We start from the raw sequence: 17,500 nt of genomic DNA, 5'->3' as shown, positions 1-17,500 counted from the left end.
CATGCTTTAATCACAAAATGAACAATTCTGGTTATTTTTGGCTCTTAACAGCAGGACTACAATTGTTTTCGGCTGATGAAAGACCGGAAAATAGAAAATTAAGAAAATGGTTTGGAAATTTCCGTCATTCCGTTCCGAACGGGGAAAAGAGGACTACCTCTGGAGGTAGTGTACAATTTCCGAACGGATTTTCCGAAAAATTACTGTTCGATTTGACTTTCAACCGAAATTTCCGGATTTTTTTGGCTAAATGGTGAGCACCCTTCAGCTCAAAATCTGGATGTCAGGGTACGTTAGCTCAGCCAATCAGATTGCAGCATTTGCAATCAGCATTAGTATACAAGTAAAAATTCTACCAAACAGGATAGAGACATGGGAAATGCTTTCTCTCTCTTAAATGCAAGTTTCCACTTTCAGCAATAAATAAAGAACTAATAGTAGAAAAAGCAGGAAAAGGCAATTCCCTGGAACAGTGCTACTCGCCTTTAACATACCCTGGTTAAAAGCCAACCAAATGAGAAAGATCTGTGTTCTCAAATATCTGTTACGCTTTGAAAACCACGAAAGAAAGCTGAGCATTTCAAGTTTCCAACGAGTTTTCTGACGACAGTGTGTGAAGTAGATTGTTCCCATAGAATTCCAAGGAAGCTGTATTCAAGATAGCCTCCTACTTAGAAGTTCATTAACTGGGAACCCAGGAATTTCCACCGTGGTTCGCTCATCGGAAATTAAAAATTCTTGGATTTTCTGGAAGCTTTCCCGAAGAAAGTTCCTTACGTTTTGTCCCCGTTTCAAAAGTTTCAGAATTTTTTGGAGTGGAAAACTCCCATAGTTTCCAGTATTTTCCCTCAGCCATTCACTATCAAACACCATGAAAGTCAAACGCCTGTCGCACAGTTTTATTTATAATTCTTGAACTAATTAGTCTTCATAATACGGTTACAACCACTTTTACCACTGGACTAAAATCCACCGAAGTAGAACAGAAATTAAAATTATTGTGAAATTTCGCTAAAATAATTAAGAGGGCGTTCTTCATGTATAGACTAGAAATGAGAAAACATTGCTTATAAATCAATTGCGAGTCAACTTATTTTGCGTCACGTCAGCACATGAAGGAGAAGCTAGCTTAACTAAGACCCAGTTGAAATAAAATTCTTCTGATTAAAATTCAGTCATGTCATCTGCGAGGCCATTTCTTCTTCTGACTTGTTTGCCTACAAAAAACAGAGTAACGTGCTGTCTTAAAACGTATTTCGTATTTGTTTCACTTTTGTCTACTTCGCAACTTTCGGGACTTGCGTTAGACTTTGAGTAAGTTCGGAATGTCGCATCAAAACATCGTCGCCAGTCCTCATTCAATGGACACTTTTAATAGATGAGGCCTAAATTTGAATTACGATACTTTATACATCCTTAGACTCGTGTTTATGTTTCTAGACAAAGAATTTTTCACATGAACGTGAGGCTTAGGATGTACAAGTACAATGGAACCTTGTTAATACGGTCACCAACGGGCCAATAATATGTTGGCCGTTTTAACTGGGTAGAGTCAAATTTCATGACTGGTCCAAATTGAGTAACATCTTAACAGGAGCTAACAAATACATCACAATTGCACTTCTAAACAACTGTTCTTTAATAAGCATCCAGAATGCAGCTATAATTTTTAAAAATTGAAACTTCTATCTCTACATACAATATTAAGAACGGAAAGATGACCATAACTGGTTTAAGTGGCCATATAAACAGGGTAAAATTGTAAGGGATTACACAGGTTGGGATTTCAGAATGTGGCCGTTGGCCGTATTAACGGGGTGGCCGCATTAACGGAGTTTTCCTATAAGAAAATGTATGGGCGTTTGGCCGGGACAAAAAAGTGGCTGTAATAACGAGGTGACCGCGGGCGGGGTTCCACTGTATTGTTACTCTAACGGTCTATACTGAGAAGGAAATGACTTGGAACGTTGTTACGAGAATAGAGAAAGTAATCTACTTTTCACATGAACTGTTTAAAGGCTACAAACTCTGTGTGAAAGATATAGTATGTCTTGTCAAAGGAAATCTAACTGACACAGGCGTTTGCTAAAACATGTTCCGCACTTTATAGGTTGAGCAAAGGTCGCAATAGATGTGTTTACTAACACTTATCATTACAAAATACTCTTGCTCTTTTACTAAGTGTGAATGCACTCTTCGATATCACTTTTCTCTGGGTTTTCTCCCCTCTTGGCTGATAACTTGACCATCTGCACTTTACATCGTGCCGTTCACACTGAGATAATAATGGTCGCTAACAACTTACTTGTTTGAGGAAAACGTTAGACTTTTCTGTCCAGATTTCATGTGTACTTTAGACCGTGGCCCTGCTGACTGTTACAAAAAGATCACGGGAGAAACTGAGTATATGCACAGTTTGTTAGTAACATAAGGTAAAGTTTCAATACGAGCCAAGTGGTCCATCAGGCCGGAGCTTATCCCGGTTTCTGTAGCATGAAGCAACTAGGGATATTTCTACTCCCTCCCCCACTCTGGATGGAATCCTAGTCCATCGCAGGGTTACCCCCAGCATTAAATTCGCCAGTACCCATTTATACACCTGGGTGGAGCGAGGCACTGTGAGAGTAAAGTGTCTTGCCCAAGAACACAACACAATGTCCCCGACCAGGGCTCGAACCTGGACCGCTCGATCCGGGATCGAGCGCACTAACCATGAGGCCATTACACCTTCACCACAGTTTGTTGACACAGTAAATGGTTTGAACCCAGGAGTATCAGTAGTTCGTAGTCAGTAGTTCGTAACGCCTCTTAACAGATGTCAACAACTACCGGCGCCTTGCAAACGACTTATCCACGACAGAAACGAAACCGACAAACGGACTTCTAACAGACCGATTTAACAATACACAGACCAAAACCGACCTATTTGACTAACAATAGACGGATCGAAACCCACCAATGACTGATGACAAACTCTACACGAGTCTTTCAGCCAATACCATCGTGGCTATACTGACCAATCACGTTCAACGGACCAGACTTATAACATCATCGACTGACAAACACTATTCACTTGACTCTGAAGATGACTTCCGCTCAGGTTGTCGAAACGTCAGTCACCAACAACAGTTCTTTTCAGAACTACACTCACCCGGACGATCACACTATACGAACTACAGTTTGTTGAGTGAGCAACAAAGACTGCAGGTCAGGACTGGCCAGCACTACACCAGTAGTGGTGTTAGTTTTGTTGACAAGCTGTTGGCCACCGTCGGTGGCTAACTGAATACACTTATATCTTTTGCATATTTCCAACTGGGTTTCCTTCTGTACATTCTTATCTACCGACAACACTAATTTAAAAAAAATATTTAAGATAGCACGCCTGCTCTCATTGGTCAATAGGTGTGCTAAGATGAGATTATGTATAAACAAGGTTGTCGAATTATTTTTGAGAAATATTCCAAAAGAGCAATGGATAAGGTTTTCCTGTGTTTACATAACCTCATCTAAACACTCGGGGGTTGGGAGAATTCTTGCAAGTTATGCAAACCCTCGACTGCATGTCGGGATCTGGTAAAGAAAACTGGTGCTTACTTTGGAGTCACGTGATGAGCTATAAGGATTAAAAACAACTGTCTTGTCTTTGGTCTCTTTCTCTTTATCACCTGTTAATAAACACACACTTAATTGATATTTCATTACAATAATCCTGGCGTTCTCGGGTTTTGGCAATCAAAATTCACTGCCACTCCAATAACCGTCTCATGCTAATGCTTAATATGCATTATTAATAACCTTTAGGTTTCTCAAGGACGTAACTACTTACTTGTATTTAAATGTTCCTCTAAAACTTAAGAAAAACGGGAAAATGTGGTCACCTACAGCTATTGCGCAATGGCTGTTAGCCCACTATAGCTTAACCAATCAGATTACAGCATTTACATTAGTATACCAGTAGAATTCTAGTAATACAGGTTAGTGAATTTTCTTGTTGTTCTTTCTTACCAGTGAATGTTGAATAATCCACATCGGAGTAGTTGAACGGCACAAAAGCTCTGCCAGGCTGCGTGCTTGATTCTTCCTCTTCACCTCCATTTTTAGAAGTGCCTGGTGAGGTTTTTCTTTTCTTTGAAGCAGACTTTCCAGTCTGGCCACGTAAACAAAATTAGAACAACAAGAATTTAAACACCATCGAGAAATAAAACACTTTTTTTTACTCTAAGCGAAAAATGTAGAAAACCAGCACGTCACACTCACTCTATTTCTCAACGGTGTTAAATCTTCTGATGTTTCCTCGCTATCTGAATGATGTCTTTTATGTCCAGCATTTGGTTCTACAATAAACAAGCAACAAGAACAAATAGAACGTTCAGAATGACTCGAAAGCTGAAGAAAAACGATAATTGAGACAAATGATAGTACATGTAGAAAAAACATATTCTTTTGGTATTCACCATTCTCTCCTTCAAATCTTAAAAGGCAGATCGTTACCTGATGCTGAAGGAGAAGTATTTAGCTGTGTCGCTTGTCTCCATTGCTGATTAATCTATAACGAGAACAAAGAAAGAGAAATGACATGACACTACGGTAATTGTGGTGGTAGGGGTTGGGCGTAGAGAGTGAGCTTGCGAAGGCGTGAGCGTACTTGTTATCTAGAATTTGAAAACCACGATCATAAGATTATTAATTTGTTGATTCGGCTTCCTTGGACTTGCAGTGATGACGATTTTTGCTGGTTCTCTTGGAAGGGGGTTAACTAATGAGTTCAAGTTTGCTGGGTAAAAAAAAAAATGGATCGTAGCTAGTGAGCTCGTAGTACATACTCTTCCCTGGAAGAACAGCACGATTTTTTTAACTTGTCCTCCTCAACCATCACATGTTCTTCGTGTAACAGACGTCACAATGTTTTATGAAACCCTTCTGGGTTCTCCGACGTATGATATAAAAAAATTTCAATGCTTTGGGAGTAGCTACATAATACCCCAACATTTGAGAGTCATTTCAGAGAAAATCTACATGTGCAGGTGGGTTGCACTAAATCAGGCACGTAGTCGGAAAAAAAAAATCCCTGAAGTTAATATGCAGGTTATTGCTCTATAAAAGCACCTCTAAATTGAAAAAAGAGAGAACACGGACCCTGTGTACTTGCTCATGACTTTGAAGTTCATCTACAGTGGTTGTGCCTTCTGTCGTCTCTGAGTGACTTTTCACCGGAAGGAACTAAAAGAAAATCCACAGCGTCAGTCAAGCAAGTATTACTGTCGAGAATACTACGCAAATGCAAAATACATACTGCATATATTCACTTCTTTAGTTCTGTCGACTTTGCTTGAGCCAAGAAACTGTTGAAAAAGCCATAAAAAATACAATAAAGTGATAGTAACTAACTTTTTGAAATGGGTTCTCAAAAGAAGCCTTGATTTTTTCCGCTTTCTTCTGTCCATCAGTAAGTTGTTCATCATTAGAAATCTGAAACAATATGGAGCAGTAGCTAAGTATATACAGTATATGTAAGTCTGGATGGTTGTTAAATCATTAACATCTCAAAACTGAAGGTGGCATGGCTAAGAAATCAGAGTTCCGAGGCCAGATTCACGATGTTCTCCTAAAGTAAGATGCATCTTAAGTATCGCTTTTGTACTCAAATAATACTAACAACACATGTCAATGTAACAGGGCTTCTGTGACACTAGCAGTGGTCTGCCACAGTCCCCAGTTCAACTCACAGCTGTACTAATGTAACTTGCCAGGTAGTCAGCACGTAACAAATAGGACACTAAACAAACTTATGTTTGGTTCGCAATGTTGATCTGGTGAGGTGACAGAATCTTCGATGTGTAAAGACATCAACAACCTTTCAGTTTCTCTCTATTCTGCATTCATTTCCAAACCACGGTACAGTGATACCGAAATAGTGATCGATTCGAAGTACTTTCTTTGATAATTTCTTAGCATACTTTTTCTTGAAAATTTGAGTGCATTTCAAAACTGTAATCCAATAAGATAAGGAGATTCAAACAGAAGAGCATTTTTTCAAACAATGTTTTTCTATTGCCATGTTAGAGTATAAATTATGCTGTCATTATAAATCCTACTGTCTCTCTTAAGGGTGTTCTTTTCCGGGTTTATAGAACAACATTAGCAACTGTGTCAGAGGTATGGGTGCGGTTAATTGAACTCCTAAATTTTTGCAAACGGCTGCCGTGATTATAACAAGATAATAATACCTCAAATAGTAATATAGCTGGGCTTGCTTTAGGTACAGGAGGTCCTGATACAATAACATGACCAAACGAACTTGGCGAGGCTGCACTAACAAGTAAGGAATCACCTGAAGAGATAAAAAAATGAAGGAGGAAGTCCATGCATGGGTCTACACAGGTGTAGAAGTAATGTAGCTAGAGGTAAAAGATAAATGAAAGGTGGATTCCTACACACGAGAAAAAAACAAAAACAACAACAACAACAACAACAAACAGGCAAATAGCATAGTTATAAAACCGGAATCTAGAGTTACATTCATTAACATTGTTAGTCCCAGGAAATGATAAGGATGACACAGCAAAACAATAAATGCAGTAACTACAGAGACCTAAGCCTCACCATTAACAAGTAAGTGATTTGATTTTGAGTCTGGATTGATCAGTGGTGGCCGACAGAGAGTTGTACTTGTCTATTAAAAGAAGAAGAAGAAAAAAAATAAAAACCACAAAACAGTGACGATACGGTATGAGTAACTCTCAGTACACCATTTGCTTACAAATTATGCATGCATAGGACTGTTTCTGTATTCCTTAATACACATTACAGGCCTACTAAGCTGACCGACACCCCCTTGGCACTTTATCACTGTTTGAAAACTATTTAATGAAAATCAATTGAAACGTCACATCAACAGGACATGTTGTTCCTGAAGTACTACAATTGCACACGTTGTTCTTACCGAGGCACTGTGTTCTGTAGTGTTTCCTGAGTCAACTTCTGATGTAGCACCCACAGACGAAGAGCTCTGCAATTATAGTTCAGTAAAACATAAACTTGCTGCTGTACATGCTATGTCCCAATTGAAAATTATTCATGAATATTTCAAGGCATAACACTCAAAAATAAAGGTAACTACATTTGAAATATTTCATAGTCTGATTTCCAAGACCTTACAAACTACATGTACAAGTAAAGCATTGAACCTAGCTATGCACAGATGCTGACCCTTCAGCAATGATGATCAATCTGAAATACTGCAGAGCTTACTAGTAACAAAACAGCCATTTGAAAATTTTGAGAGGCTAAAGACAAAGGCACTGGGGAGGAGATGTATCCTTTAAAGTCATTATCACTATCAAACTCATTATCAACCCCCCCCCCCCCCCCCAAGTTTGTTATCATAATTAATTAGTTTTACTAAGGTCTGTAATTTGAATTTCCTGAAACATTTTCCCAGAAAACTTCACTTGCCCATCTGGCAAGCACAGAACTGAACCCAATAATCCAGCTGCAAAGTTCACCAGTTTCAGGCTATTGCATGGAACCTTCTTTGCACAACGAGTGAAAGTAGAGCTAAGGATCCTAGCCAGGATCAAGCTGTGGGTCTCCACACAGCCGATTCTGCCAATTATTTTAATTAATAAAGGACTGTATGTCACAGATATATGCAAACCTTGTTTGCAGCAAGTGCCAGTTCTTTTGCTTGCAAAATCAGCAGGTGGATTTCATGCACATACTGCTTAACAAGTGTGGGAACTGGATTACAACAAGCCAGAACACCTTGGGCCTCCCTGAAAATAGCAATAGCACAACAATTTTATTGTTTGCAGTTACATGGGTGAAAGACAAGGGGCAAAGTGCAGACTCACTGCTTCAGAAGTCATATTGAGGAATATCTTTTCATACATCCTGTTGTTTTTTTTCTTTGCTACACATAAACTTGACATGTCAGGACATGTACTCTAGGGGAAGTTATCTATCTTAGATTTGCAGTATTTAAAATATAACTGCTAAAATAACTCTTGCTGAGTTATTTTGCATATTTATGGACAGGGACTCTTAATTAGTACAAAATTTAATTCATGTAGTGTTTTTTTCCCATTTAACAACAACTCGCTCTCTAACAATATGGTATGGACAAAAATAACAAGACAAATCTGGCAGTAAATGAGACCATGGACACTGGGTGCTCCCTGGGATAGCAACGAGAGTGGGTGGTAGCGACACACCCTGGACAGATAATTGGGTGGTTAGTGGACTCAAACCTCAAAGCATAAACACAACGTGGGGCGGTTAGCGGACACAAACCCCAAAGCAGAAACTTGGGCGGTTGGCGGACACACCCAGTGAATGAATTGGGGTGATAGCGCACTCACCCAGAGAACGAAGCCCCCCAACCTAGCTGCTTAGGTAGGCAAGAATAAGGTGGGGTAAGGGACCCACCCAGCCTGACGCAGGCGATAGCTAAGTGGAAGGTGTGCACCCAGGCCAGTAGTCCAAGTTTATTTATAGGGGGGTAGAGGAGGGAAAGGAAACAGTGTAAACTAGCCAAGAAAAAAAAGCTGACGTGCCTATCGTGTTACTTGTACAAAGACTGGTGTAGCATAACATGTTCATGAGTACTGTTTGTTGAGACCGGATATGCAGCAGATAGTAAAACTGATAACATAAGACAAGCATACAAAAGTAATGGATAGGATTAATACCTCTGACATGAGCCTTAAAGTGCACCTAACCCCAAAAATTTTTTTTCGCTAGAACGAATCTCCTTGTTATTTGAAATAGTTCTGCGAAAAAATTTTTGGATTCCGTTAAATCCTCGATTTTCTGTGCCCCGACGAAATCTCGAAAATAGCTCCAAAACACCGCCATTTTGTTTCACGACCGAGTTTGAGGAGAATGGGTCTAGCGGCTCTTGTGACGTCTACCCAGGAAGGTTGGATATCTCACGTCCTCTCATTTCCTTCAGGATGGTGCAATACACATTCGAAAAGTGCGCAGAAACGCCTTCCAGAGGTGCTATCGGCTGTTGCAGCAATATTCCAGATTTAAAGAAAGATATACTGTACAATTAACTGACGATGATCGGCTAATGGTGCAACAAAGACGTAAACGATAGTTGATTTTGTCGAACCGAAACAAGCGAACTGAATCTGTGAGAACCATTGAAGAACTCTCACTGGAATTTGTTCCGCAGACTTTCGAACGCTATTTTCATAAATTTTCTGCTTAAAGCTAACCAGCAATTTGTAGAAATACTACCTACAACCTATCTCTTCCAATCCCGCAGTATTTATAACATACAAAGTTGTGTGATCCGATCATGATCAAGAAGCGTTATACTGATATGTAAATAGATCGCAACTGTACGCCGCTAATCAACACTTATTTCTCTTTCGATTTAGATGAAAGTCGAAGATTAATCCTTTAGAATTACATGATAACAAAATTGTTAGACTCACAGAGTTTTTCGAAGGTTTGGAAATCAGCAGTGCGACAAAGATTCTGTGATATAGCGTCGAAAATACGACCGCGTAACATGTGCGGACCCCTTAGGGAACACATCCTTTTCGCTTATCCGACAAATTTCGCTGCAAACTTTGAGAACAATTTACATTGGTTATTTGGAGTTACGACTTAAAACGTGTGAAAATGTGAAATCGGTAATTGTATGAAATGTTTCCTTCCGCCTTGCTTCCCGCAGCTTCAAAAATACAGGTCCAAACAATACGATTTTCAATCGATCGAAGCCAATGTTTTGGAGGTCATCAAGTCTCGAAAACTGCGACACGTACGTCGCTCTTATAAACATGAAGCATTCAACTGAAAGTAAAACACAAGCTGGATTTAACAGAACAATCACACCTTGATAAAATACATTCTCGCTAAGGACAAATGTAAACGGGCTATAAACATGCGTGGGAATCTTATGTTTAGTTGACGAAATTACCATCCAAAGCAGTCCTTGAGTTTTCTTTCCTGCTTTTCGTTTGCCTGCTCCTCCACTTCGTATCTAGCTTTCCATTCCTAATATACAAGCAACTCGTCCGCAAAGACGTCTTCCCCTTCGTCGCTTGAAATATTGTAAATTGTTCTCAAAGCTCTAAGCAGTGAGTTCACAGTTGTCGAACGTGCTCGATCGAAGTTTATTTCGGAGTCTTCCGAATCGAAACTTAACTCTGACTCCAGTGACGAAAAAGAAATGATTCTGAGACAAAACTTGGACGTTTTAGTCCCAAAATACATCGGAACGATTAGTTTTGTGTTCCATTTTCTCGAGCAAATACAGAGAGTTGACTGAGGCGCCACTGTGTTTGGTTCCTGGGTAGACGTCATTAGGTACCGCCGCCCCAGACTCCCTAAAACGCGGTCGTGAAACCTTCAAGCGCGACTTTGAAAGGGCATAGAAAATCGAGGATTCAACCAAATTCAAAAATTTCTTCGCCCAAATGCTTCGAATAAAGTCTAGATTCGTTTTGGCGAAAAAAAAATTTTGGGGTTAGGTGCACTTTAATTGTTGATAAGGATACCAAGACAACATAGCTAGTAGTGTCCATTGTTTATGGTATCAAGTTCCTTGGCAAGTTTGTAATGCACTTACACAATAACAGAATAGCATGTCTGTGGCTGAGACATATCGATGGACAGTAATAATAAGCTCTTGTGGTTAACTATACTTTACAAGTAAAGTTTACAGATTTCAAGCAATGTCTTTGTTCAAACCTCAAGCACACTGGTAATGATTGGTTTATACTCTGCTTAGGTGATACTGGGTATAGTGCTGTTCAAAGAATTGCCAATTTCCCTGGTCAGAAGGTAAGAATGTCAAAGTACATGCTACAACTTTTAAATTATTACTGATTGGTGGAAATAGTACGTGTAAATCTAAGACTCTGTGAGATGAAAAAAACTAACGTCTTTACTGAGTTACCTACACTCTTTACTGCGTTACGTAATCTGAGAGTACAATTTCACAAGGCACATTACAAATTAGTCGAGGTTATGATATCAAGTATACAAACCTTGGCATGGTTTCTGCAATCTGGAACATCATGTGGTTTGGAAGAACAAAGCTGAAAAAGAGCAATAAATGAATCGTCTTAAAGAAAAACTATCAAAACTGAAAATGAATCGGCTTCTTAATTGTCATGACATAACACCAACACATTAATACAGTGTACTTTCTTGCCTGATCAAAGACAAATAAAACTAATTTATGTACGTGTAAATGTATTCTAATTTCAGTAGACTTACAGTTTTCTTTAAGCAACAGACTGAATATCTGTATAGCATCTTCAGGACAGTGAACCACTTAACATATTAAATAACAAAAGAAGGTTTTGAAAACAACAGGCAGATCAGAAGGCGAGTAATTTGCAATCTTTTTTAATTATTTCCCTAAGACTGAGAGGGATTATTTCTTGCATTGATGCGCTACTACACAGGAGACATGGACACTGTTATCTACAAATCCATGACTTCCCCATCACCTCTCACAACAACAAAAAAAACATAAGTGGTATCTAGTCTCCTTGGACTCAGAATTAATTTTTGTTTAGCATATATTTTCCACAGCCAGAAACGGATCTGCATTCATGAGGTGTGCTGGAAAAGTACCTCAAAAAATTAACATTATGGATATGTATGTGTCTGCATTTGGCATAAATGTTGAAAACTATTTTTTGCTTGATACAATGTATAATCGACCTTCTGACCTTCCATTGAACAGTGGTGCTGAGTTAAAGTCGGAGTGGACAAAAACATAAAACAAGCGTGAAAATCCCTTCCCTCTTTTCATGGTGGTGTTGTTTACACGCAGCAAAGTGAAATGCAGGAAAAGTCTGAACAGAGATGAGAGAATGCATTGAAGTATTAAATCTCACCCAGCACTTTCATCTTCCTCCCGTGCAATATTGTCTCTCCAAGCATAAAGAAGGCGAAATGCGCAAATCTGTGAAAAAATAAATTACCAGTACTTTTTATAGCAGAATTAATTAGCACAATGAATAAAATTTTGTATCAAATATCAAGACACTGAAGAGTGTGAGGGACGAAGATGTACTTTGGTCTGGCAGAGTGAAAGTGAATTCTTGTTTTGTTTAACACACATAAATTCACCTTTTAAGTTTACTTGTGGGTAATCTTAGATCATCCAAAGTGTTGTTTAAGGTCACAGAAATGATAGAGCTTATGACAGGTCAGTTGGTTTTGAAAATTTTTTTTGAAATCTAAAATGCAAACGGAGAATAATATTCTAATATCCTGAGTCTACATGTGAGGCAACACTAGCAAACTGTACAGGTTGATGTTAAATAAATTTAACAGACTGAAATATAAGTATATTACACTTGCATATATATTCATACAAGTACTCATACTTGTACGTGTAATACTTGTACTGTTTAGTTATTTTGCATACTGTACGAACTCTCATGATTTAATAGCACAGTGAAGACAGTTTCAGAATCTATCATACATGTATTCACTTATGATTCTTCACTCTGTTCTGGCAATGCTATGACCATATCAGATTGACTCTACATACAGTGGCTTGCTATCACCTTATTTCTAATACAGTTTAGTCAAGATGTTGAAAGTCAGGATGCCAAATAAATTACTGTTTTATAATGCTGATTATACATTTCTAAAAACAGACAGCACCATAAGAGAGTGTCTGAAGACACTTGACTGCAAAGGGCTGGGTAACAAGTAGAGAGATTTTTCATGGCAGCCATGTTGCATGGCAGGAACAATAGATTCTTTTTCCTATGGGAAAAAATGTTCTTTCTAATGTAAAACATTTTCATTGTTCCTACCATGCAACATGGCTACCATGCAACATGGCTACCATGCAAAACCTCTAAAGCATCCCTAGTAATACAAAATAAATTGTCTTATTTTTCAAATATAGATAAGAAGGAAAAGCACCTGTTCAGTGTTAAATGTCTGTTTGTGTTTTTCCAATACTTTTTGAAAAGATACACTGGTAAATAGTGGCTTCTCGTATCGCTGAAAGAAGAGATAGAAAGATAACAAAAACAAATCAACAAAAGTATCACAAGAGACCTTACTCTGGAACAGTTTTCTGACAGTGATACAATAATAAATCTGTTTTAGACCAACAGGTTTTGGACTATTTGTAATATTTATAAACTATAAACTTTGCAGAAAAGTCCTGTAATCAGCTTTCTAAATCGATAATGGTTTAAAGGGGCACTATTTTGAGCATGGCATCATAAGTCAAAAACAAACAGGCCTAGTTTGATCAACAGAAAGCTAAAACTAATGATCTAGTTTTGAATTTAAAGTTTGGCAGACTTTTTCAAATTTTGTCATGATGTCTTGAAAATGTCCTGCAAAACAAATTAAAATTTGCTTCTGCTTCCACAGTTCAGTCACATCTTTATTTTGGTGCTCTAGAAGTATTTTGTGTACTCTTCTATCCAAAGATACAACACAGTCACTATAATAGTGCCCCTTAAACTAATCCTGTTTGGTCTGTATTAATGACACATCAAAAAAGAACCATGTGTAGTAAAAGTAACATTCTGGGTCTCTATTAGGTGAAATTCTTTCATTCATTCATTCATTTCTAGGAGATGACTATCAAGGCGCGATTTTAAGCTGCACTTTGAGTTATGGTCCCGAGTCAGAATTTCAAATCAGGATTTTGAGCCAGGATTTTAAGATAAGTTACCCTAAGTCAGAATGTTGATGTAGGACTATTTTTTGTATGTGGATAGAATCCTTGTTACTATGACATTCAGAAAATGTTTAAACTAAAGATAAATCATAATAAATTAACATAACCATTTTACAATAACCATTAATATTTTTGGGGTAACCGCTGTCCACTTTATGGATATATAGATGTATATATAGCATTGAAGCCCTAAGCAACAAAATAATGAAATCTAACCACAAGCAAAACAGAGTGAAAGGTTACTGCAAGCAAGTTGGATTGAAAGTTAAACTCAACCAAGTTGGCTTCTGCTTGAAATCGACTCATGACCATGACTCAAGATCAAACTCGAAATCCAATGTGAAATGTCTGAAATCTTGCCTTGAAGAATACTGGTAGGTATACTCAGTTTTCAGGATTTTGGTTAGAACGTTATCTCATTAACAAGGTAAAGTCTGCATATGAGCCAAGAAGCTCATCAGACCGAGGCTTATCCTGGTTTCTGTAGCATGAAGCGACTAGGAGTATTTCTTCTCCAGACTGGATGGGATGCTAGTCCATCACAGGGTTACCCCCAGCACTAAGCTCGCCGCTACCCACTTATACACCTGGGTGAAGAGAGGCACTGTGAGGGTAAAGTGTCTGACCCAAGAACACAATGCAATGTCCCCAGCCAGGGCTCAAACCCGGACCACTCAATCTGGAGATAAGCGCACTAACCATGAGGCCACCGTGCCTCTCACTCTCATCAACAAGATTCAACCCACAGACCTTCAAGCAGACATCTTTACTCCTGGCGTACACTGATTGTATTAAGTTGCTGTTTGCATTTCCACTCTTGATAAGCTCATTATGCAAGCGATCACAGATATAGAGCAAATAATGTGTATCCTCTCTTGCATAACGCACCATCTCTAATGGTAGAGGCCTGTCAAAAAAAAGAAATAAGCAGCACAATCTTATTTGCAATCCCAGCAATCAAGACACATGTACATCACAATGAGTGGTCTGTACAGGTGTTGGACGTGAGATCCTGTTGTGTTAATAGGACCTCGGTCATTATAGTGTGTCACTCCTCAATAGAGACACATTTATTTAACTATTTCTGTTACAAACAATAATAATTATGTCTCTCCTCAATAGAGACACATTTATTTTGGCAGGTATATTTTGCAGGTTGCAGGTTGTAGGTTGAAATTTAATTATAACTGGAAAACTGCTGGCACTAAAAATAATTAATGACCCATATACTCATCAGGAGTTCTTACATACTGTAGCTGGCATCTTTCACATAGTGAAAACACGTTGAACTTCACCCTTTGGTAAGTATATTCCGTCTTTTGTCATTGTTTTCATTGTTTAGTTCCATAAATGTGTCTCTTTATAATAATGTTTAATTGCTTTTGTCTATTCAGGAATCAGAGGTATTTCATACATTATTTTGATTATCACACGAATGTTGGTGATTGTTTGATCTCAAGAACATTTTGATGATGGAACAAACATTTATAAGCTTAATACAATCATAACGATTATTGTTTTGTTCCTATAAACAGAAATGTGAGGTATTGGACCTAACAGTCAGGTGACTTTACAGTTTAATTTTGTCATTTCGTGAGTGCAAGTACATTGCCTGAGTACATGTATGAGCTGAGTTACTGTACAATTTTTTAAAATGTTTCCCCTCTCTTCTTTATTCTCAGCAACGCTGAATCCCACAGTAGTGGAGAAGAGGTAAAAACAGCAGTAACAGCAGTACCTGTTTGCTTATGAATCTGCAGGAATCGAGAACATAAATTTGAAGTGTTGTTTATTTCCTGCTGCAGGACTTACAAGGTCAATCCAACGAAGAACAAGAAAATATATATAAATGTATATTTTCTGATGCAGTGAATGCTGCAGGTGGAGCTGTGGGGTGTGACTCAGTGTCAGACCCTCCAAGAAACAGACAACAGGTAAAGAATGTAAGAGCAAAACTTAGTGAAGATATCAAGACTGATGAATTTCTTGGACTGTTGGATTTATGTCAGAGAGAAAATTACTTAAGAAATTTGCAGTGGACACCATCACCTAGAGTAGTCTTTTCCTGTGATGCAGTGTTGGATGAAATTGTGAAAAACTGTTGTCAGATAACCAGCTCTTGTGTTTTGTTAATTGATACAACCTATGGAATAGGAAATAAGTTTGTTACCTCTATTACTTATGAGTAAGTACAATTGCTAAATTGTGACACTGGGAAAAGAGCAAACTTGCCTGGTCTGCAATGTTTCATGTTTGTGAGAGAAAGGAGGACTTTGTATATTCTGCACAAACATTAGTTCAGCAAAATGAAACGTTTGAAAACGTTAATTTTGTGGGAGCTGACTGTAGTGCAGCCTTGTGTATTTTCCGCTGGTATGAAGTTGATACAGTTTGTTAGCAGTTTATGTTTTTTGTGTTTTGTTGGAGCACGCCATTAGGGCGTGTCTCCAGGGATTTTGTGATTAGTTGGTGTTTAGTATTTAAGGCTTCAAAGAGTTGCTAGATTCCTCTTGCTTGCATTCTACATCCTGATGTTTATTTCATTTCATTTCGATGGGTGAGAAGACTCCTGCGAGCCTTACTGTAGAGAGTGGTTCAGTGCCTTCCATTGCCCAAGCCGACGTTATATCTCAAAACTCTTCTTTGAAGTCAGAGTTGGTCGATGAGGTTTTTTTCGCTTTTTAAAGGCTATCTGACCTTGCAGTTGGAAGAGAAAGGGAAGCAGTTTGAACAAAGTGCGAAGTCCAATAAAGAAGCCGCAGACATTAAGTATAAAGTTGGTTGCAGAAGGAAAACGGATCATCAAAAAGTGTCAGAAGTTGATCAAAATTGCTGACAAGAACAAAGATGGTTGGCTTGTTGTCCAAGAGTATGAGTCCAACGATTTAGCCTCAGACTCTGAAGATGAGAAGAAGATTCGCAAAGCCAAAGCTGCCGCTGAGAAGAAGCGAAAAGAAGCAAGGAGTAACACCGGTAACACTTCGAAAAAATTTAAGACTTCTAGTGATTTGCAGCTTTTTCGCAGTAAGATCGCTATTTATTTGTACTTTGTGAAGTTCTCGGTCCTTTCGGTTGGACTGTCTGAGCATCCAACCATCAATTTGTTGTATTTATTTATCTATGTTTTTAAGAGGAAAATAATTTACGTTTGTTTGAGCGTAGCGAATTAGAACGTAAATGTATTTTCCGCTGGTACGAAGTTGATACAGTTCGTTAGCAGTTTATGTTTTTCGTGTTTTGTTGGAGCACGCTGTTAGGGTGTGTCTCCAGAGATATTGTGATTGGTCGGTGTTTAGTATTTAAGGCTTCAAAGAGTTACTAGATTCCTCTCGCTCATGTTCTCCATCCTGGCATTTATTTCATTTCCCACCCACCCGCCTGGTCCAACCTGTTTCCTTGTTTTCATTTTATTTTCCCATTATTTTAGGCCGTTCAGCATATGCTTAAAGTGCCAGCCACTGCTACCATTGCAACCGTCCAGGACACTGGGTGAAGGACTGCAGAGTCCCACTGCCTCTCACCTTAAACAGGAGCAGTGTCTATTATTTGAGCAGTGCCTCAGTTGTTAGACCCGGAGCAGGAGGCCTTGCTGATGGAAGCTCAAAGTGACGGAGGTGATAACGTTTTGTTTGCACAACTCTCGGAGGTACAAGAAGCTTGTGAGTTTGAAGAATCTAGTGGGACAGCTTTGGCGCAAGTCAAGGGTAGTCTTAGAAGACACGTAGAGTTTTGGCGCAGCATAGGTGCCCCTAGATATATATCATCAGTTATGTGCAAGGGTTACTGTTTGTCTTTTCAGCAAACTCCCCC

General features: G+C 38.7%; 1 protein-coding gene and 1 long non-coding RNA gene across 2 annotated transcripts in view; one reads left to right on the top strand and one right to left on the bottom strand.

The window, feature by feature from the left end:
* Positions 1–874: 874 nt before the first annotated feature.
* Positions 875–17,500, bottom strand: part of LOC145482580 (exosome complex component 10-like) — a 29,060-nt gene continuing 12,434 nt past the window's right edge. The window contains exons 11-26 of the mRNA XM_081461176.1: positions 14,441–14,597; positions 12,916–12,996; positions 11,871–11,938; positions 11,010–11,060; positions 7,661–7,778; positions 6,947–7,012; positions 6,607–6,676; positions 6,231–6,334; positions 5,392–5,472; positions 5,140–5,223; positions 4,495–4,549; positions 4,261–4,337; positions 4,009–4,150; positions 3,598–3,668; positions 2,306–2,373; positions 875–1,217 (exon numbers count right to left, since the gene is read on the bottom strand). Of these exons, the coding sequence (XP_081317302.1) occupies positions 1,181–1,217; positions 2,306–2,373; positions 3,598–3,668; positions 4,009–4,150; positions 4,261–4,337; positions 4,495–4,549; positions 5,140–5,223; positions 5,392–5,472; positions 6,231–6,334; positions 6,607–6,676; positions 6,947–7,012; positions 7,661–7,778; positions 11,010–11,060; positions 11,871–11,938; positions 12,916–12,996; positions 14,441–14,597 (1,330 nt within the window). The 3' untranslated portion in view covers positions 875–1,180. The remainder of the gene's footprint in view (positions 1,218–2,305; positions 2,374–3,597; positions 3,669–4,008; positions 4,151–4,260; positions 4,338–4,494; positions 4,550–5,139; positions 5,224–5,391; positions 5,473–6,230; positions 6,335–6,606; positions 6,677–6,946; positions 7,013–7,660; positions 7,779–11,009; positions 11,061–11,870; positions 11,939–12,915; positions 12,997–14,440; positions 14,598–17,500) is intronic.
* Positions 14,608–17,500, top strand: part of LOC145482656 (uncharacterized) — a 7,327-nt gene continuing 4,434 nt past the window's right edge. The window contains exons 1-3 of the long non-coding RNA XR_014048790.1: positions 14,608–15,254; positions 15,373–15,403; positions 15,496–17,500. The exon at positions 15,496–17,500 is cut by the window's right edge and continues 4,434 nt beyond it. This is a non-coding gene — a long non-coding RNA (uncharacterized LOC145482656). The remainder of the gene's footprint in view (positions 15,255–15,372; positions 15,404–15,495) is intronic.

Source organism: Orbicella franksi, chromosome 3, assembly GCF_964199315.1.
Source record: "Orbicella franksi chromosome 3, jaOrbFran1.1, whole genome shotgun sequence".
Classification (NCBI taxonomy): Eukaryota; Metazoa; Cnidaria; class Anthozoa; order Scleractinia; family Merulinidae; genus Orbicella; species Orbicella franksi.
Note: the sequence above shows the minus strand (reverse complement) of the source record. Positions and strands in the feature narration are given on the sequence as shown.